Source organism: Anomaloglossus baeobatrachus, chromosome 1 (genome assembly GCF_048569485.1).
Source record: "Anomaloglossus baeobatrachus isolate aAnoBae1 chromosome 1, aAnoBae1.hap1, whole genome shotgun sequence".
Lineage (NCBI taxonomy): Eukaryota > Metazoa > Chordata > Amphibia > Anura > Aromobatidae > Anomaloglossus > Anomaloglossus baeobatrachus.
In genome coordinates this window covers 25905307-25926562 of record NC_134353.1, presented here as the reverse complement: position 1 = coordinate 25926562, position 21256 = coordinate 25905307, and the positions used below count along the sequence as shown (strand labels likewise).

Sequence of the window (21256 nt, the reverse complement as noted above, 5' to 3'; positions counted from 1 at the left end):
GTGTTTTGTATTAGTGACTGTAATAATTTTATATGAATAGAGGACATTATTGTATTACAGTAATAAGTTTGTATAAATACAGTAAATATTTTTGGGCTGTGGAACGAATTGTCTGCATCTCAATTATTTCCTATGGGAAAATTTGCTTTGATACAAGAGTAACTTGGTTTAAGAGCGCACTCCCGGAACCAATGATGCTCGTAACCCAAGGTTCCACTAGATTTTTAAGCTAAGACTAGGAGTGGCTCCAAGACATTACAGACGCAAATCCTTCACTCCGTGAGCTTCAATCCTTAATTTTACTTTGAAATACGGATGAGTGACGTAAGTCCAAGGAATTCGGGAAATAGATTCCCCTTTGTTCTCCCTAGTCGGGTCCGATACAATACATGACAAGGAGAATTGATCCCGCTGTCACCAGGTCACAATGATGCCACTGTCATAATGGAGGACTAGCACCAGGGTTGCCCAACCATGGGCATTTATAACCACAGTATAAGCAGTAATGTATCACACTTGCCGGTCCCAACCTCTGGGCGCATGAATATTTTCTCCAGTACTAGTGTCAAGGGAGGAATTTTTGGGTAAAGATAGCTAATGGTATCTTCATACAGGGTATCCAGGGACAGTGCCTTATTAGAGAGAATATATATATATATATATATATATATATATATATATATATATATATATATATATATATATATATATATATATATATATATCAGAGCCGATATTAATCAATCAGACAATGAATACATGAGACATGTTCTCCTTGAGCAAGCGTCACCAACTGACCAACTCGTGCATTCGATAGATCCAATTATACAGTATGCATCAATAACCTTGAAGCCAGAACACAGAACTTAGGGAGGATTCTACTCCCCAATTTCTCCCAGCATGTTATGAAACACATTTGTTTATTAAAACATTCTGTGTGAAAGTTACAGATAAGACTTTTGCTCATTATTATAAAGAAGGGAATTTTGTTACTTACCGTAAATTCCTTTTCTTCTAGCTCCTATTGGGAGACCCAGACGATTGGGTGTATAGTACTGCCTCCGGAGGCCACACAAAGCATTACACTAAAAAGTGTAAGGCCCCTCCCCTTCTGGCTATACACCCCCAGTGGGATCACTGGCTCACCAGTTTTAGTGCAAAAGCAAGAAGGAGGAAAGCCAATAACTGGTTTAAACAAATTCACTCCGAAGTAACATCGGAGAACTGAAAACCATTCAACATGAACAACATGTGTACCCGAAAAACAACCAAAAATCCCGAAGGACAACAGGGCGGGTGCTGGGTCTCCCAATAGGAGCTAGAAGAAAAGGAATTTACGGTAAGTAACAAAATTCCCTTCTTCTTCGGCGCTCCATTGGGAGACCCAGACGATTGGGACGTCCAAAAGCTGTCCCTGGGTGGGTAAAGAAATACCTCATGTTAGAGCTGCAAAGACAGCCCTCCCCTACGGGGAGGCAACTGCCGCCTGCAGGACTCTTCTACCTAGGCTGGCGTCCGCCGAAGCATAGGTATGCACCTGATAATGTTTGGTGAAAGTGTGCAGACTCGACCAGGTAGCTACCTGGCCCACCTGTTGAGCCGTAGCCTGGTGTCGTAATGCCCAGGACGCACCCACGGCTCTGGTAGAATGGGCCTTCAGCCCTGATGGAACCGGAAGCCCCGCAGAACGGTAGGCTTCCAGAATTGGTTCCTTGATCCATCGAGCCAGGGTGGATTTTGCAGCCTGCGATCCCTTGCGCTGACCAGTGACAAGGACAAAGAGTGCATCCGAGCGGCGCAGGGGCGCCGTGCGGGAATGTAGATTCTGGGTGCTCTACACCAGATCCAACAATGCAAGCCATTACATATCGATGAAATGGATAAAAGGAAGGTAAGGAGATATCCTGATTGTGATAAAAAGGGGATACCACCTTAGGGAGAAACTCTGGGATCGGACGCAGCACTACCTTATCTTGGTAAACACCAGGAAGGGAGCTTTGGATGACCGCGCTGCTAGTTCGGACACTCTCCGAAGAGACGTGACCGCTACCAGAAAGGCCACTTTCTGTGAAAGTCGAGAAAGTGAAAACATCCCTCAGAGGCTCGAAGGGCGGCTCCTGGAGAGCAATTAATACCCTGTGCAGATCCCATGGGTCTAACGGCCTCCTGTACAGAGGGACAATGTGATAACCCCCCTGCAGGAACGTGCGTACCTGAGGAAGTCATACTAGGCGCTTCTGAAAGAATACAGACAGCGCTGCGACTTGTCCTTTAAGGGAGCCGAGCGACAAACCTTTTCCCAATCCAGATGCAGGAAGGGAGGAAAAAGGAGACAATGCAAATGGCCAGGGAGACACTCCCGAAGCAGAGCACCAAGATAAGAATATCTTCCACGTCTTGTGGTAGATCTTGGCAGACGTCGGCTTCCTAGCCCGTCTCATGGTGGCAATGACGTCTTGAGATAATCCTGAAGACGCCAGGATCTCGGACTCGATGGCCATACAGTCAGGATCAGGGCCGTAGAATTCAGTGGAAAAAACGGCCCTTGGGACAGTAAGTCTGGCCGGTCTGAGAGTGCCCACGGTTGGCCGACCGTGAGATGCCACAGATCCGGGAACCACGACCTCCTCGGCCAGTCTGGGACGACGAGGATGGCGCGGTGGCAAGCGGAGCTGAGCTTGCGTAGCACTCTGGGCAACAGTGCCAGAGATGGAAACACATAGGGTAGCTGGAACTGCGACCAATCATGAACTAGGGCGCCCGCCGCCAGAGCTCTTTGCTCGTGAGACCGCGCCATGAAAATCGGGACCTTGTTGTTGTGCCGAGACGCCATTAGGTCGACGTCCGGCATCCCCCAGCTGCTACAGATTTCCTGACACCATTCTGGGTGCAGAGGCCATTCCCCTGCGTCCATGCCCAGGCGACTGAGGAAGTCTGCTTCCCAATTTTCTACGCCCGGGATGTGAACTGCGGATATGGTGGATGCTCTGTCCCCCACCCACGTCAGAATCCGCCGGATTGCCTGGTAGGCTTGGCGATGCGTGTTCCGCCTTGGTAGGCGATGTCTGCCACCGCTGTGGAATTGTCCGACTGAATTCAGATCCGTTTTCCTTCCAGCCACTGCTGGAAGGCTTGCAGGGCAAGATACACTGCCCAGATTTCCAGAACATTGATCCGAAGGATGGACTCCTGTGAAGAGAGTCCTTGACCGTCTGAGAAGGGAAACGTTCCTGTCTAGGGACGTCGACTCCCCAACCCATTGGCAAAGCATGTCCCATTGAAGTGGACGCAGATGAAACTGCGCGAAAGTGACTGCCTCTGCATGAGGCGTCTTAAGGGGTGTGACTGGCCTTGAAGGAGAGACTGCACCCCCGTCTGTAGTGAACGCTGCTTGTCCAGCGGAAGCTTCACTATCGCTGAGGGAGTGTGAAACTCCATGCCCAGATATGTCAGCGATTGGGTCGGTGCCCGATGTAACCTTGAAAAGTTGATGATCCACCCGAAACTCTGGAGAGTCTCCAGCGCCCCGTTCAGGCTGTGTTGGCATGCCTCTTGAGAGGGTGCCTTGACAAGTGGATCGTCCCAGTAAGGATCACAGAGTGACCCTGAGAGTGCAGGACTGCTCCCACTGCTGCCCTGAACTTGGTGAAAACCCGTAGGGCAGTCGCCAGACCGAAGGGCAGGGCTACGCACTGAAGATGCTAGTCTTCAATAACGAAACGTAGCAAACGCTAGTGCTCTGGAGCAATCGGCACGTGGAGATAAGCATCCTGATATCTATTGATGCTAGGAAATCTCTTTGAGACATTGAGGCAATGACGGAGCGGAGGGTTACATCCGGAACCGCCTGGCCTTCACGTGCTTGGTGAGCAGTTTTAGTTCCAGAACGGAACGGAAAGAGCCACCCTTTTTTGGCACCCCAATCAGATTGGAGGAAAAAACCGTGTCTTGTTCCTGAAGAGGAACAGGGATTACCACTCCTTCTGCCTGCAGAAGAGCCTCGGCTCGGTGGGGGGGGGGGGGATGTCCTGTACACGTGAGACACAATGTCTCTCACCCACCGGTCTGTGACCTGCGGCAGCTAAATGTCGCCAAGCGGGAGAGTCTGCCACCAACCGCGGATGCGGAGAGAGAGAGCTGAAGTCATGAGGATACCGCCTTGGTAGCGGTTCCTCCTGCAGCCTTCCTTGGGCGTGATTGAGCCCGGCCGGAATTTGAGCCCCTCTGAGCATTTTGAGCCCTTTTGGACGAGGACAATTGGGACCTGCCCGAGCCTGGGAAGGACCGAAACCTCGACTGTCCCCCCAGGACAGCATTACTAGGGTAAGTCGCAATGCAGACATTGCGAGGTTAAGGACACCACCTGCGGCACAGATGTACATGTGCTCAAGACCAGCTGCGCAAGACCAGCTGAAAAAGCTTAGAGTGCCCATACGGCTGCGAATGCCGGAGCAACCGACACGCTGATAGCTTCACAGACAGATTTCAACCAGAGGTCCATCTGTCTGTCAATGGCATCTTTAAGTGACGTCCCATCGCCACTGCAACTATGGATCTAGCCGCAAGCCTGGAGATTGGGGGATCCACCTTTGGACCCTGGGTCCAGCGCTTTACCACGTCAGGGGGAAGGGATAACGTGTATCCTTAATACGTTTGGAGAAAACGCTTATCTGGTAAGCGTGGTGTTTCTGAACTGCTTCTCTGAAGTCAGCGTGGCCAGAAAAGTACTCAATATACGCATGAGATACTGAAAAAGGATTACTCCTGCTGTGAAGCTGACTCCTCCACTGGGGGAGCTGAGGGAGCAATCTCCAACATTCCATGGATGGACGCTATAAGATCATTCACTATGGCGTCACCATGCGGTGTATCCGGATTGAGAGCGATGTCAGGACCAAAGCCCTGATCAGCTACGTCTGCCTCATCATACAGAGAGTCCTCCCGCTGGGACCTTGACCAGTGATGAAGCCGAGTGCCGCACCCAGCGAGCTAGCTTAGGCTGTCTGGGACTGCCGTCCGTGTCAGAGCCTTCACCCTGGAATGCCTGGGACCCCCCCCGGAGCACTGATTATGTTCCAAATGAGGGTGGCCAGGGAGCATTAATCAAGATTGCCCATGGCCTGTCTGGACTGCAAAGTCTCTATCCCATGACAATCTATCAGCCGAAACTGCAACTCCGTCCCTGTCCCTGGACAGGGTTCACAGGTGATTCCTTTGGCCACCTCTAGTAGAGACCCCGGCTGACCAAGTGCTACAGGGGTGCATTGCACACAATGGGGGTCAGTGGAACCTGCCGGTGGAACAGTATCACATGCAGGAAAAGCAGCATAGAAAGCCTGTGTTGCTTTTTTGCTGCTGTATTCTAGCCATCTATGCAATGTATAGCATACAAGCATAAACACTTCAGCACATGCAATACAAGCAGCCTATAAAGCCTGTGCCTTGGCACCCATGCTTTTTTGCTGCTGCTGTCCAGCCCTCTAGGAGAATATAGCCAAGAGTAGCGACCGTACAGTGCAATGTATAGCATACAAGCATAAGTACAAATGAACACTTCAGCACATGCAATACAAGCAGCCTATAAAGCCTGTGCCTTGGCGCCCATGCTTTTTTGCTGCTGCTGTCCAGCCCTCTAGGAGAATATAGCCAAGAGTAGCGACCGTACAGTGCAATGTATAGCATACAAGCATAAGTACAAATGAACACTTCAGCACATGCAGTACAAGCAGCATAGAAAACCTGTGCCTTAGCACCCTTGCTTTTTTGCTGCTGTTATCTCGCCATCTAGGATGGGCATATAGCCAAAGATAGCGACCGTACAGTGCAGTGTATAGCATACAAGCATAAACTACAAATGGACACTTCGGTATTTAGTGGGGTCAGCACTTCAGGTGCTGCTTACCGCCCGCCTATAACGCGGGTGTGTGGTCGCCAGAGCCCTGTGAGTGGTTGCCCAGAGCATGTCTCCGTTCCCCAGCTCGGACTGCGTGCAGGAATGGCTGCCGGCGTCCTTCTCCAGCTCGTGTGACGAGGGGCGGGCCGTGGGCGTGCCCCAGACAAGAGCGGGAAACTGGCGTCCCACTGTGTCCAGTGAAGGGGGCTGGAGAATGCAAGGCAGACTCCAGCCCTCGGCGCTGACTGTCTGTACAGCGTCCCGCCTCACCCCTGACTGGCAGGGCTGGAGGCGGGAACGAAAACTAGGCCGCAAAGCCGGGGACTCGAGTAATAAGCGCGGCCGTCCATGTGCACGGCCAGCGCGGAAGTCCCCGGCGCACCACAAGTCCCAGCCGCGCCACAATGTAAAAAACACCCAGCAGCGGCCGGCGCGGCAGTTCCCAATACATAAAGTCACTCAGCAAAGCTGTAGTGAATAATAGCACGAGCGCTCCGCGCTGTTGCCCCCGGCGCACTAACACTCCCAGCAATGCTGGTGTGTGTGTGCGCGCTTGCCCGGGGACACAGAGTACCTTAATGTAGCAGGGCCTGTCCCTGACGATACTCAGCTCCATATCCAGCAGGTTCTCTGGGTCTGTGGATGGAGCCCGGTCTCAGTGCCTGGAGACCTGTAAGATCCCACTTCGCCCAGAGCCCTGAGGGGGGATGGGGAAGGAAAACAGCATGTGGGCTCCAGCCTCCGTACCCGCAATGGGTACCTCAACCTTAACAAACACCCGACAAAAGTGGGGTGAGAAGGGAGCATGCTGGGGGCCCCATATGGGCCCACTTTTCTTCCAACCGACATAGTCAGCAGCTGCTGCTGACTAAAAACAGTGGAGCTATGCGTGGATGTCTGACCTCCTTCGCACAAAGCAGAAAACTGGTGAGCCAGTGATCCCACTGGGGGTGTATAGCCAGAAGGGGAGGGGCCTTACACTTTTTAGTGTAATGCTTTGTGTGGCCTCCAGAGGCAGTACTATACACCCAATCGTCTGGGTCTCCCAATGGAGCGCCGAAGAAAAACTTTTACTGTTTGTACATCTGTTCACTTATCCTTGGTAACCCCTTCATGACTATACAGCTTAGAATCATATTATGGGTCTATGCGATTGCTACATAGACAGAAAGATAATTATGCAACTACATCTATATTTTGATTATTTACATACACAGATATTCTTATTACGTTTAAACAAACAAGCTATAAGTCAGACCACCTCCACACTAGGACTCTGGTAAGGCTGCCTCTCTTGTTAGGGTTAAGAATTAAGTAACCTAAAATACTTAATTCAGCCATTTCACAGACCCGGATACGTAGTTTAGCTGCTGTTAACTAACATTTATGAATGCTTTTGTTTTTTTACTAACACACACAATATATATTTTCAATGATTTTCCTTAATACAATATGTTAGTATATGTATGAATCAAAGATGGCTCCTGCTTCCTGGACAACACTCAAGATGATGAGCACAAGGAAGAATATCCACAGTTTGGAACAACCAATCCAGTAGAGACTATGCAAATTGCTACACGCCCCGAGCCCGACCTGCGATATTTGATTGGACTATATTTTGTCTACACCCTTTTCTTATCTAGAACTACATTTGTGAACAATAAACAAGAATTCCTTTGACGTCTGTCATGGAAGACAGCTCATAACCGATGTAGAGTCTGTTATCCTTTCTCGTGTGCACACATGACATCCCAGATAATCTGAAATCGGCAGTCAGACCTTGAGAGACCCCTTTGTAGTCTCCCCTCTACACTCTCTCTCGAGAATGAATAGAGAGGTGGCTCTTCACTATCACTCCTATAAGACAGACAGAAATGGCTGAGCACGTACCTTTCTCTGCTGGAGCTTCAACAGGTTTCACCCTGGATGAGGAAGGGGTAGAGAAAAAAAAAAAAAATACATAAGCTTAACAAAAAACAAAAACTGCTTAACGTGAAATCCACGCATAAGCCAGCGCGTGGTGTAGTAGAATAATGTTCCACTTACTCTGCAGCCTTCTCAGCCATGTTCTCTAAATACTGTGAAGACAAATGGACAAGGATTTAGATTGTGTGCGCGCTTCGATAGAACGAGGTACAAATTATTTTTGAAAACATAATATATGTGATGCGTCAGGTCAGGCGCATCATCGTGCCGTCTACATTGTCAGAACCGCTGAGCTCAGTGATTGGCTGCAGCAGTGATGACAACTGTTGACATGTCGAGAATGAAGGGAATTTTGTTTACTTACCGTAAATTCCTTTTCTTCTAGCTCCAATTGGGAGACCCAGACAATTGGGTGTATAGGCTATGCCTCCGGAGGCCGCACAAAGTATTACACTAAAAGTGTAAAGCCCCTCCCCTTCAGGCTATACACCCCCCGTGCTCCCACGGGCTCCTCAGTTTTGGTGCAAAAGCAAGAAGGAGGAAAAAATTATAAACTGGTTTAAAGTAAATTCAATCCGAAGGAATAATCGGAGAACTGAAACCATTCAACATGAACAACATGTGTACACAAAAAAACAGGGGCGGGTGCTGGGTCTCCCAAATGGAGCTAGAAGAAAAGGAATTTACGGTAAGTAAACAAAATTCCCTTCTTCTTTGTCGCTCCATTGGGAGACCCAGACAATTGGGACGTCCAAAAGCAGTCCCTGGGTGGGTAAAGAAGGGAATTTTGTTACTTACCGTAAATTCCTTTTCTTCTAGCTCTTATTGGGAGACCCAGACGATTGATTGGGGTATAGCTACTGCCCTCCGGAGGCCACACAAAGCACTACACTAAAAAGTGCAAGGCCCCTCCCCCTCTGGCTATACCCCCCCGTGGTATCACGGGTTCTCCAGTTTTAGTGCCAAAGCAAGAAGGAGGAAGCCAATAACTGGTTTAAACAAATTAACTCCGAATAACGTCGGAGAACTGAAAAACCGTTCAACATGAACAACATGTGTACCCGCAAACAACCAAGAAATCCCGAAGGACAACAGGGCGGGTGCTGGGTCTCCCAATAAGAGCTAGAAGAAAAGGAATTTACGGTAAGTAACAAAATTCCCTTCTTCTTCAGCGCTCTATTGGGAGACCCAGACGATTGGGACGTCCAAAAGCTGTCCCTGGGTGGGTAAAGAGATACCTCATGTTAGAGCTGCAAAACAGCCCTCCCCTACGGGGATGTCACTGCCGCCTGCAGGACTCTTCTGCCTAAGCTGGCAACCGCCGAAGCATAGGTATGCACCTGATAATGTTTGGTGAAAGTGTGCAGACTCGACCAGGTAGCTGCCTGGCACACCTGTTGAGCCGAAGCCTGGTGTCGTAGCGCCCAGGACGCATTCACGGCTCTGGTTGAATGGGCTTTCAGCCCTGAAAGAACCGGAAGCCCTGCAAAACGGTAGGCTTCCAGAATTGGTTCTTTGATCCATCGAGCCAGGGTGGCTTTAGAAGCCTGCAACCTCTTGCGCGTACCAGCGACAAGGGCATCGGAACGGCGTACGGGCGCCGTGCGGGAAATGTAGATTCTGAGTGCTCTCACCAGATCTAGCAAACGTAAATCATTCTCATACCGGTGAACCGGATGAGTGCAAAAGGACGGTAAGGAGATATCCTGATTAAGATGAAACGAGGATACTACCTTAGGAAGAAACTCCGGAATGATGCGCAGCACTACCTTGTCCTGGTGAAACACCAGGAAGGGAGCCTTGGATGACAGAGCTGCCCGCTCAGACACTCGCCGAAGCGATGTGATCGCAACGAGAAACGCCACCTTCTGTGACAGGCGAGAAAAGGAAACTTCCTTCAGAGGCTCGAAAGGCGGCTTCTGGAGAGCAACTAGAACCCTGTTCAGATCCCATGGATCCAACGGCCGCTTGTACGGGGGTACGATATGACAAACCCCCTGCGGGAACGTGCGCACCTTAGAAAGACGTGCTAGACGCTTCTGAAAAAACACGGATAGTGCTGAGACTTGCCCTTTGAGGGAGTCTAGCGACAAGCCCTTTTCTAACTCCTATTGTAGGAAGGAAAGAAAGATAGGCAATGCAAATGGCCAGGGAGACACTCCCTGAGTAGAGCACCAGATTAAGAAAATCTTCCACGTTCTGTGGTAGATCTTAGCAGACGTGGGCTTCCTAGCCTGTCTCATGGTGGCAACGACCCCTTGGGATAATCCTGAAGACGCTAGGATCCAGGACACACAAGCCACACAGTCAGGTTCAGGGCCGCAGAATTCCGATGGAGAAAACGGCCATTGAGACAGTAAGTCCGGTCGGTCTGGTAGTGACCCCGGTCGGCCGACCGTGAGATGCCACAGATCCGGGTACCACGATCTCCTCGGCCAGTCTGGTGCGACGAGTATGACGCGGCTGCAATCGGATCTGATTTTTGCGCAGTACTCTGGGCAAGAGTGCCAGAGGTGGAAACACATATGTGAGCCGGAACTGCGACCAATCTTGCACTAAGGCGTCTGCCGCCAGAGCTCTGTGATCGCGCGATCGTGCCATAAATGCCGGGACCTTGTTGGTGTGCCGAGACGCCATTAGGTCGACGTCCGGCCCCCCCCAGCGGCAACAGATTTCCTGAAACACGTCCGGGTGAAGGGACCATTCCCCCGCGTCCATGCCCTGGCGACTGAGGAAGTCTGCTTCCCAGTTTTCTACGCCCGGGATGTGAACTGCGGATATGGTGGATGCTGTGTCCTCCACCCACATGAGGATTCGCCGGACTTCCTGGAAGGCTGCTGACTGCGTGTCCCTCCTTGGTGGTTGATGTATGCCACCGCTGTGGAGATGTCCGACTGGATTCGGATCTGCTCCCTTCTAGCCACTTTTGGAAAGCTAATAGGGTAAGATACCCTGCCCCGATTTCCAGCACATCGAACTGAAGGGTGGACTCCTGCTGAGTCCACGTCCCCTGAGCCATGTGGCGGAGACAAACTGCTCCCCACCCTGACAGACTCGTATCTGTCGTGACCACTGCCCAGGATGGGGGCTATGGCAATGAGGTGGGAATAAGCCACTATTGCAGAGAGTCCTCGGCCGTCAGGGAAAGGGAGACTTCCCGTCCAGGGAGGTTGACTGCCCATCCCATTGGCGGAGAATGTCCCATTGCCGTTGGCGCAGATGAAACTGCGCAAAGAGAACTGCCTCGATGGCTGCCACCATCTTCCTTAGGAAGTGCATGAGGCGCCTTAAGGGGTGCGACTGGCCTTGAAGGAGAGACTGCACCTCTGTCCGCAGTGAACGCTGCTGGTTCAGCGGAAGCTTCACTATGGCTGATAGAGTATGAAACTCCATGCCGAGATACGTTAGTGATTGAGTCGGAGACAGATTTGACCTTGCCCAATTGATGATCCACCCGAAAGTCTGGAGAGTCTCCAGCGTAACATTCAGGCTGCGTTGGCATGCCTCGAGGGAGGTTGCTTTAACGAGTAGATCGTCCAAGTACGGAATCACCGGGTGTCCGTGAGAGTGCAAGACTGCTACCACTGCTGCCATGACCTTGGTGCCCACCCGTGGGGCTGTCGCCAGACTGAATGGCAGAGCTACGAACAGAAGATGTTCGTCTCCTATCACAAAACGTAGAAAACGTTGGTGCTCCGTAGCAATTGGCACGTGGAGATAGGCATCTTTGATGTCTGTTGAGGCAAGGAAGTCTCCTCGAGACATTGAGGCAATGACGGATCGGAGGGATCTCATCCGGAACCGCCTGGCGTTCGCATGCTCGTTGAGCAGTTTCAGAACCAGAACAGGACGGAAGGAACCGTCCATTTTTGGAGCCACAAAGAGATTGGAGTACAAACCCTCGCCCTCGTTCCTGAGGGGGGACAGGGATCACCACTCCTTCTGCTCTTAGAGCGTCCACCGCCTGCAGCAGGGCATCTGCTCGGTGGAGAGGTGGGGCCCTTCTGAAGAATGGAGTCGGAGGACGAGAACAGAACACTGTCCTGTGCACGTGAGCACAATGTCCGTCACCCACCGGTCTGTGACCTGTGGCAGCTAAATGTCGCCAAAGGCGGGGGAGTCTGCCATCAACCGCGGATGCGGAGAGAGAGAGAGAGCTGAGAGACATGAGGAGACCGCCTTGGTAGCGGTTCCTCCGACTGCCTTCCTTGGGCGAGATTGAGCCCGGCCGGAATCTGAGCCCGTCTGAGGTTTTGTAGCCCTTTTGCACGAGGACAATTGGGACCTGCCGGAGCTTGGGAAGGACCGAAACCTCGACTGTACTTTTAGGACAGTATTAACAGGGTAAGTCGCAGTGCAGACATTGCGGGGTTACGGACGCCTCTGCGGTACAGATGTCCCTGCTCAAGGTCAGCTGCGCAAGAACAGCAGAAAAGGTTAGGTTGCCAATACGGCTGTGGATGCCGGAGCAACCGACACGCCGATAGCCTCCTAGACAGATTTCAACCAGAGTCCATCTGTCTGTGAATGCATCTTGAAGTGAAGCCCCATCTCCAGTGCAACTATGGCTCCATATGCAAGCCTGGAGATTGGAGAATCCACCTTTGGACCCTGGGTCCAGCGCTGACCACGTCAGGGGAAAAAAGGGATAACGTGTATCCTAAAAACGTTTGGAGAAGACGCTTATCTGGTAAGCGTGGTGTTCCTGGACTGCTTCTCTGAAGTCAGCGTGGCCAGAAAAATACTCAATATCTGCGTGAGACACTGAAAAGGAACTTCTCCTGTTCGTCTCCTATCTCCACTGGGGGAGCTGAGGGAGAAAGATTCCACCTTCCATTGATGGACGGTATAGGATCATTCCGTATGGCGTTACCACCCGGTGTATCCGGATTGAGAGCGATGTCAGTATCAAAGCCCTGAAGAGCTGCCTTTTGGTCAAGGAGATTGCCCATGGGTGCAAGTCTCTATATTATGACTACTCCGTCCCTGTCCATGGACAGGGTTGACAGGAGGTTTCTTTGGCCACAACTAGTAGAGCCCCGGCAGACGAAGTGCTAGAGACCCCGGCAGACGACGCGCTACAGGGGAGCATGCACACAATGGGACGGTGCCATGAACAGCATCCCATGTAGTAAAAACAGCACTGAAATCTGTGTTGCTTTTTTGCCGCTGCCGACTAGCTATCTAGAAGTATATAGCCAAGATTGGTGACCGTACATTGCAATGTATAGCATACAGGCATAAAGTACAAATGACCACTGCAGCACAAGCAATACAAGCAGCATAGAAGCCTGTGCCCTGGCACCCCTGCTCTTCTGCTGCTGTATACTAGTCATCTAGGGGAATATAGCCCAGAAGAATGACCCTACAGTGCAATGTATAGCATACAAGCACAAGTACAAATGAACACTGCAGCACATGCAATCCAAGCAGCATAGAAGCCTGTGCCCTGGCACCCCAGCTCTTCTGCTGCTGTAGACTGGTCATCTAGGGGAATATAGCCCAGAAGAGTGACCATACAGTGCAATGTATAGCATACAAGCACAAGTACAAATGCACACTGCAGCCCATGCAATACAAGCAGCATAGAAAAAAACCTGTGCCCCAGCACCCTTGGTTTTCTGCTGCTGTAGTCTAGCCATTCCAGAAGAATATAGCTAAGACTAGCGACTGTACAGTGCAATGTATAGCATATAAGCATAAACACAAATGAACACCTCAGTCGTGCAAAACAAGCAGCCTAGAAAGCCTGTGCCTTAGCACACCTGCTTTCCTGCTGCTGATGTGTCGCTCCCCAAGCGGGCATATAGCGACCTATGTAGTTAAAAAAACAACACATGTATACACTGCAGTTATATGTGGTCAGCACTATGTGTGCCGCTTACCGCCCGCCTATAAGCGGGTGTATGATCGCCACCGTCCTGCCTTGGAGCCGAAAGTCCGAGCTCTGCAGTAATGGCTGCCGGCTTCTTCCCCAGCTCGTGTGAGTAGGGGCGGGCCGTGGGCGTGCCCCCAAGGCAGAGCGGGAATCCGGCGTCCGACAGAGTGCAGTGAGAGGGCTGGAGCATGTAAAAAAGGCTCCAGCCCTCGGCGCTGCTGATTGCTCAGCGCCTGTCCCCTTCCCTGAGTGACAGGGAGGGGGCGGGAACGAAGCGGCACTAGGCCGCAGAAGCCGGGGACTGGAGTTATAAGCGCCGCCGCCGTAAAAGCGCGGTCGGCGCCCAGTCCCCGGCGAACTTCAAGTCCCAGCCGCGCCGCCGCTCCCGGAGCGTCCGGCGCGGTAGTTCCCAAAACACAAAGTCACTCAGCAAAGCTGCAGTGACTGTAACCCTTTACTGTCCCCGGCGCACTAGCACACCCAGCAAGTCTGGAGTGTGCTGTGCCTGTGTGTACGGGGACACAGAGTACCTGTAATGGTGCAGGGCCATGTCCCTGAACGGTACTCCAGCTCCGTATCCAGCAGGTTCAAATGGGTCTGTGGATGGAGCCCGGCGTCAGAGCTTTGAGGCCGGCAGGATCCCACTTCCTCAGAGCCCCTCAGGGGGATGTGGAAGGAAAGCAGCATGTGGGCTCCAGCCTCCGTACCAGCAATAGGTACCTCAACCTTACAACACCATCCAGGGGTGAGAAGGGAGCATGCTGGGAGCCCTATATGGGCCCTCTTTTCTTCCATCCGAAATAGTCAGCAGCTACTGCTGACTAAAATCTGTGGAGCTATGCGTGGATGTCTGACCTCCTTCGCACACAAAGCTAAAACTGGAGAACCCGTGATACCACGGGGGGGTATAGCCAGAGGGGGAGGGGCCTTGCACTTTTTAGTGTAGTGCTTTGTGTGGCCTCCGGAGGGCAGTAGCTATACCCCAATCAATCGTCTGGGTCTCCCAATAGAGCGCTGAAGAAATAACACCTCGTAATAGAGCCGTAAAACGGCCCCTTCCTACAGGTGGGCAACCGCCGCCTGAAGGACTCGTCTACCTAGGCTGGCATCCGCCGAAGCATAGGTTTGCACCTGATAGTGTTTCGTGAAAGTGTGCAGGCTCGACCAGGTAGCCGCCTGACACACCTGCTGAGCCGTAGCCTGGTGCCTCAAAGCCCAGGACGCCCCCACGGCTCTGGTAGAATGGGCCTTCAGCCCTGAGGGAACCGGAAGCCCAGCAGAACGGTAAGCTTCGAGAATTGGTTCCTTGATCCACCGAGCCAGGGTTGATTTGGAAGCCTGTGACCCTTTACGCTGGCCAGCGACAAGGACAAAGAGTGCATCCGAGGGACGCAGGGGCGCCGTACGAGAAATGTAGATTCTGAGTGCTCTCACCAGATCTAACAAGTGCAAATCCTTTTCACATTGGTGAACTGAATGAGGACAAAAAGAAGGTAAGGAGATATCCTGATTGAGATGAAAGGGGGATACCACCTTAGGGAGAAATTCCGGAACCGGACGTAGAACCACCTTGTCCTGGTGAAACACCAGGAAAGGGGCTTTGCATGACAACGCTGCTAGCTCAGACACTCTCCGAAGAGAAGTGACTGCTACTAGAAAAACCACTTTCTGCGAAAGGCGTGAGAGAGAAATATCTCTCATTGGCTCGAATGGTGGTTTCTGAAGAACCATCAGCACCCTGTTCAGATCCCAGGGTTCTAACGGCCGCTTGTAAGGAGGGACGATGTGACAAACCCCCTGCAGGAACGTGCGTACCTGTGGAAGTCTGGCTAGGCGCTTCTGGAAAAACACAGAGAGCGCTGAGACTTGTCCCTTAAGGGAGCCGAGCGACAAACCCTTTTCCAGTCCAGATTGAAGGAAGGACAGAAAAGTGGGCAAGGCAAAAGGCCAGGGAGAGAAACCCTGAGCAGAGCACCACGACAGGAAAATTTTCCACGTCCTGTGGTAGATCTTGGCGGACGTTGGTTTCCTAGCCTGTCTCATAGTGGCAATGACGTCTTGAGATAACCCTGAAGACGCTAGGATCCAGGACTCAATGGCCACACAGTCAGGTTGAGGGCCGCAGAATTCAGATGGAAAAACGGCCCTTGAGATAGCAAGTCTGGTCGGTCTGGCAGTGCCCACGGTTGGCCGACCGTGAGATGCCACAGATCCGGGTACCACGACCTCCTCGGCCAGTCTGGAGCGACGAGGATGACGCGGCGGCAGTCGGCCCTGATCTTGCGTAACACTCTGGGCAACAGTGCCAGCGGAGGAAACACATAAGGGAGCTGAAACTGCGACCAATCCTGAACTAAGGCGTCTGCCGCCAGAGCTCTGGGATCTTGAGACCGTGCCATGAACATCGGTACCTTGTTGTTGTGCCGGGACGCCATGAGGTCGACGTCCGGCACCCCCCAGCGGCAACAGATCTCCTGAAACACGTCCGGGTGAAGGGACCATTCCCCTGCGTCCATGCCCTGGCGACTGAGATAATCTGCTTCCCAGTTTTCCACGCCTGGGATGTGAACTGCGGAGATGGTGGAGGCCGTGGCTTCCACCCACAGTAGAATCCGCCGGACTTCCTGGAAGGCTTGCCGACTGCGTGTGCCGCCTTGGTGGTTGATGTATGCCACCGCTGTGGAATTGTCCGACTGAATTCGGATCTGCTTGCCTTCCAGCCACTGCTGGAATGCTTTCAGGGCAAGGTACACTGCCCGTATTTCCAGAACATTGATCTGAAGCGACGACTATTGCTGGGTCCACGTACCCTGAGCCCTGTGGTGGAGAAAAACCGCTCCCCACCCTGACAGACTCGCGTCCGTCGTGACCACCTCCCAGGATGGGGGTAGGAAGGATTTCCCCTTCGATAATGAAGTTGGAAGAAGCCACCACCGAAGGGAAGCTTTGGTCGCCTGAGAGAGGGAGACGGTCCTGTCGAGGGACGTCGGCTTCCTGTCCTATTTGCGTAGGATGTCCCATTGAAGATGACGCAGGTGAAACTGCGCGAAAGGGACTGCTTCCATTGCTGCCACCATCTTCCCCAGGAAGTGCATGAGGCGCCTCAAGGGGTGTGACTGGCCTTGAAGGAGAGATTGTACCCCTTTCTGTAGTGACTGCTGCTTGATCAGCGGAAGCTTCACTATCGCTGAGAGGGTATGAAACTCCATGCCAAGATATGTCAGCGATTGGGCCGGTGTCAGATTTGACTTCGGAAAATTGATGATCCACCCGAAACTCTGGAGAGTCTCCAGGGTAGCGTCGAGGCTGCGTTGGCATGCTTCTTGAGAGGGTGCCTTGATCAGCAGATCGTCCAAGTACGGGATCACCGAGTGACCCTGAGAGTGTAGGACCGCTACTACAGTAGCCATAACCTTGGTAAAAACCCGTGGGGCTGTTGCCAGGCCGAACGGCAGTGCCACGAACTGCAGGTGTTCGTTTCCTATGGCGAAGCGCAAGAAGCGCTGGTGCTCCGGAGCAATCGGTACGTGGAGATAAGCATCTTTGATATCGATCGATGCAAGGAAATCTCCTTGGGACATTGAGGCGATGACGGAGCGGAGGGATTCCATCCGGAACCGCCTGGTTTTTACGTGTTTGTTGAACAGTTTCAGGTCCAGGACAGGACGGAAAGACCCGTCCTTCTTTGGGACCACAAACAAGTTGGAGTAAAAACCGTGGCCCTGTTGCTGAAGAGGAACAGGGATCACCACTCCTTCTGCCTTCAGAGTGCGCAGCGCCTGCAGAAGAGCCTCGGCTCGCTCGGGAGGCGGGGATGACCTGAAGAATCGAGTCGGGGGACGAGAGGTGAACTCTATCTTGTAACCGTGAGACAGAATGTCTCTCACCCAGCGGTCTTTTATTCGTGGCAGCCAGGTGTCGCAAAAGTGGGAGAGCCTGCCACCGACCGAGGATGCGGATTGAGGAGGTCGAAAGTCATGAGGAAGCCGCTTTGTTAGCTGCCCCTCCGGTGGTCTTTTTAGGACGTGACTTAGACCGCCATGCATCAGAGTTCCTTTGCTCTTTCTGAGGCCTTTTGGAACGAGGAGAATTGGGACCTGCCCGCGCCCCGAAAGGACCGAAACCTCGACTGCCCTCTCCTCTGTTGGGGTATGTTCGGTTTGGGCTGGGGTAAGGATGTATCCTTTCCCTTGGATTGTTTGATGATTTCATCCAAACGCTCGCCAAACAATCTGTCGCCAGAAATTGGCAAACTGGTTAAGCGCTTTTTGGAAGCAGAATCTGCCTTCCATTCCCGTAGCCACAAGGCCCTGCGGAGTACCACCGAATTGGCGGCTGCAACCGCCGTACGGCTCGCAGAGTCCAGGACAGCATTAATAGCGTAAGACGCAAATGCCGAGGTCTGAGTGGTTATGGACGCCACTTGTGGCGCGGACGTGCATGTGGCTGCTTCAATTTGCGCTTGACCTGCTGAGATAGCTTGTAGCGCCCATACAGCTGCGAATGCTGGGGCAAAAGAAGCGCCGATAGCTTCATAGATGGATTTCAACCAGAGCTCCATCTGCCTGTCAGTGGCATCTTTGAGTGAAGCCCCATCTTCCACTGCAAGTATGGATCTAGCCGCCAGTCTGGAGATTGGAGGATCCACTTTGGGACACGGAGTCCAACTTTTAACCACGTCAGGGGGAAAGGGATAACGTGTATCCTTAAGACGCTTAGAAAAACGCTTATCTGGACAAGCATGGTGATTCTGGACTGCCTCTCTGAAATCAGAGTGGTCCAGAAACATACTCTGTGTACGCTTGGGGAACCTGAAACGGAATTTCTCCTGCTGAGAAGCCGACTCCTCTGCTGGAGGGACTGAGGGAGAAATATCCAGCATTTGATTGATGGACGCAATAAGATCGTTCACTATGGCGTCCCCGTCTGGAGTATTAAGATTGAGAGCGGCCTCAGGATCAGAATCCTGATCAACTGTCTCCGCTTCATCAACCCGAGATTCCCCTCGCTGAGACCCTGAACAATATGATGATGTCGAGGGAAATTCTAAGCGAGCTCGCTTAGTCGGTCTGGGGCTGGGGTCTGTGTCAGAACCCTCAGCCTGGGATCTATGAGATACCCCGGGAGGACATTGTTGGTCCAACTGAGGTGGGCCAGGGAACAAAGATTCAACAGAGTCCCTGTGCTGAGATACCGGCCTGTACTGCAAGGCTTCTAGTATCTTAGCCATAGTCTCAGAGAGTTTTGCAAACTCTGTCCCCGTCACCTGGACATTGTCAGCAGGTGGCTCCCCCTGGGCCCCTCTTAGCAGAGGCTCTGGCTGAGTAAGTGTCACAGGGCCCGAGCACTGTACACAATGAGGGTCAGTGGAACCTGCCGGTAGCGGGGTCGTACATGCGGCGCAGGCAGCATAATAAGCCTGTGTTTTGGCACCCCTGCCTTTTGTGGGCGCCATGCTATTATCTTCCCTGAGCAACACAATAGGGTATATAGCCAGAAATCAACTGTGCACCATACAGTGTAAAGTATATACCATAAACATATACTGTATAGTTACACCACTGCACAATGGGGCTAGCACCACAGGTGCTGCTTACCACCCGCTTAAAGCGGTTGTGAGGCCACCCAAGTCCCTGCCTGGGTCTCCCAGACTGTGTCCCCCTCTGCTGCGTCCGAGGAGCTGACAGGAATGGCTGCCGGCGTCCTGAGGAGAGGAGGGAGTCGTGGGCGTGGCCCAGAAAGTGCGGGAACTGGAGCCGCACTGTGCACAGTGAGAGGGGTAGAGTATGCAAAGCATGCTCCAGCCCTCAGTGCTGCTCGTTCTGTGCAGCTTCCCGCCCTTCCCCTGCCTGTCAGGGCTGAGGGCGGGAGAAAAAGAGACTAGGCCGCAAAAAGCCGGGGACTCGAGTAATAAGCGCGGCCGCCGTATAAGCGCGGCCAGCGCGGAAGTCCCCGGCGCACTACAAGTCCCAGCCGCGCCGCAGTGTTTCCGTGGCAGCGGCGGTCAGCGCGGCAGTCCCTATACATAAACACACTCAGCAACGCTGAGTGTGTAATGGCACATTTTAACCCGGTCAGCGCTGCGGTCCCCGGTGCACTAGCACACCCAGCAAAGCTGAAGTGTTGCTGTGCGCGGTCCCCACAGGGATACAGAGTACCTCCACGTAGCAGGGCCATGTCCCTGAACGGTACCCGGCTCCTATCCAGCAGGCTCCACAGGAGTTGTGGATGAAGCACGGTCTCCTGTGCCTGGAGACCGATAGGATCCCACTTCACCCAGAGCCCTGAGGGGGATGGGGAAGGAAAACAGCATGTGGGCTCCAGCCTCCGTACCCGCAATGGATACCTCAACCTTAACAACACCGCCGACAAGAGTGGGGTGAGAAGGGAGCATGCTGGGGGCCCTATATGGGCCCACTTTTCTTCCATCCGACATAGTCAGCAGCTGCTGCTGACCAATCTGTGGAGCTGTGCGTGCATGTCTGCCTCCTTCGCACAAAGCATAAAAACTGAGGAGCCCGTGGGAGCACGGGGGGTGTATAGGCAGAAGGGGATGGGCTTTACACTTTTAGTGTAATACTTTGTGCGGCCTCCGGAGGCATAGCCTATACACCCAATTGTCTGGGTCTCCCAATGGAGCGACAAAGAAAATCCCAATTTAAATTATACGAAATCTATGATTTGGAAACCCCTTTTTAAAAACAACAAAAAAAAAACACAACAAAAAGGATCAATCACATTAATTTGTGAAGCAATATTAGATTTCACTTGAAAGAGAACTTGCGAATCGCATCTACAGGCAAGTCCAGGTCAATGAGAGGGGCACAACGCTGCACAATCTGCGACTTACCGTGGGACCCCCCAAAAAGTAGTTCTACAGGCAGCGAACAGGCTGCCTTTGGTGTAGAGAATAAACAGGGCCCACTCCTGAATACACTGACAGATCCACATAACCACTCACCTTTTTCGGGTTAAGCATTGACAGGGTGATGCGCTTGTCATTTATCTTGATCGGCACGGACTCGCTGTACTTCACCGCCGCTGCGGCTGCTTCTTTAAAGTTGGTTTCCATGAATGCCTTCAGAAGAAAAAGCATGAATGTAGATTAATTCCTGTGCACATGGAGAGGAGGAAAATATCTAAGTAGAGATCCATTACTATCATTAAACATTTCTCTTCTGAATGAAAAGAATAACATTTGTACTTGTTTGAGGGTTAAACTACAGAAGGTAGAAGCACGGCGTAAAAATCAGTGACAAGTGTGACGACATGGACTGTCAGTGCCTAGCATGGGTTAATTTTCTTAAAATTCAGCCAGACATGATGATATCTTGTTTATAAACGGGGGATAAGCCCCTCATTGTTTCTACAAGACTCTTAAGCTGGTGTCACACACAGCGACAACGACATCGCTGCTACGTCACCATTTTCTGTGACGTTGCAGCGACGTCCCGTCGCTGTCGCTGTGTGTGACATCCAGCAACGACCTGGCCCCTGCTGTGAGGTCGCCGGTCGTTGCTGAATGTCCAGCTTCATTTTTTGGTCGTCACTCTCCCGCT

General features: G+C 52.2%; 1 protein-coding gene across 2 annotated transcripts in view; it reads right to left on the bottom strand.

Moving 5' to 3' along the window:
* Window positions 1–21256, bottom strand: part of ZNF638 (zinc finger protein 638) — a 423199-nt gene that overhangs the window by 201793 nt on the left and 200150 nt on the right. For both annotated transcript variants that reach the window (XM_075346112.1, XM_075346120.1), the window contains exons 8-10: window positions 20659–20775; window positions 7940–7971; window positions 7784–7815 (exon numbers count right to left, since the gene is read on the bottom strand). In XM_075346112.1, coding sequence (XP_075202227.1) covers window positions 7784–7815; window positions 7940–7971; window positions 20659–20775 — 181 coding nt within the window. The remainder of the gene's footprint in view (window positions 1–7783; window positions 7816–7939; window positions 7972–20658; window positions 20776–21256) is intronic.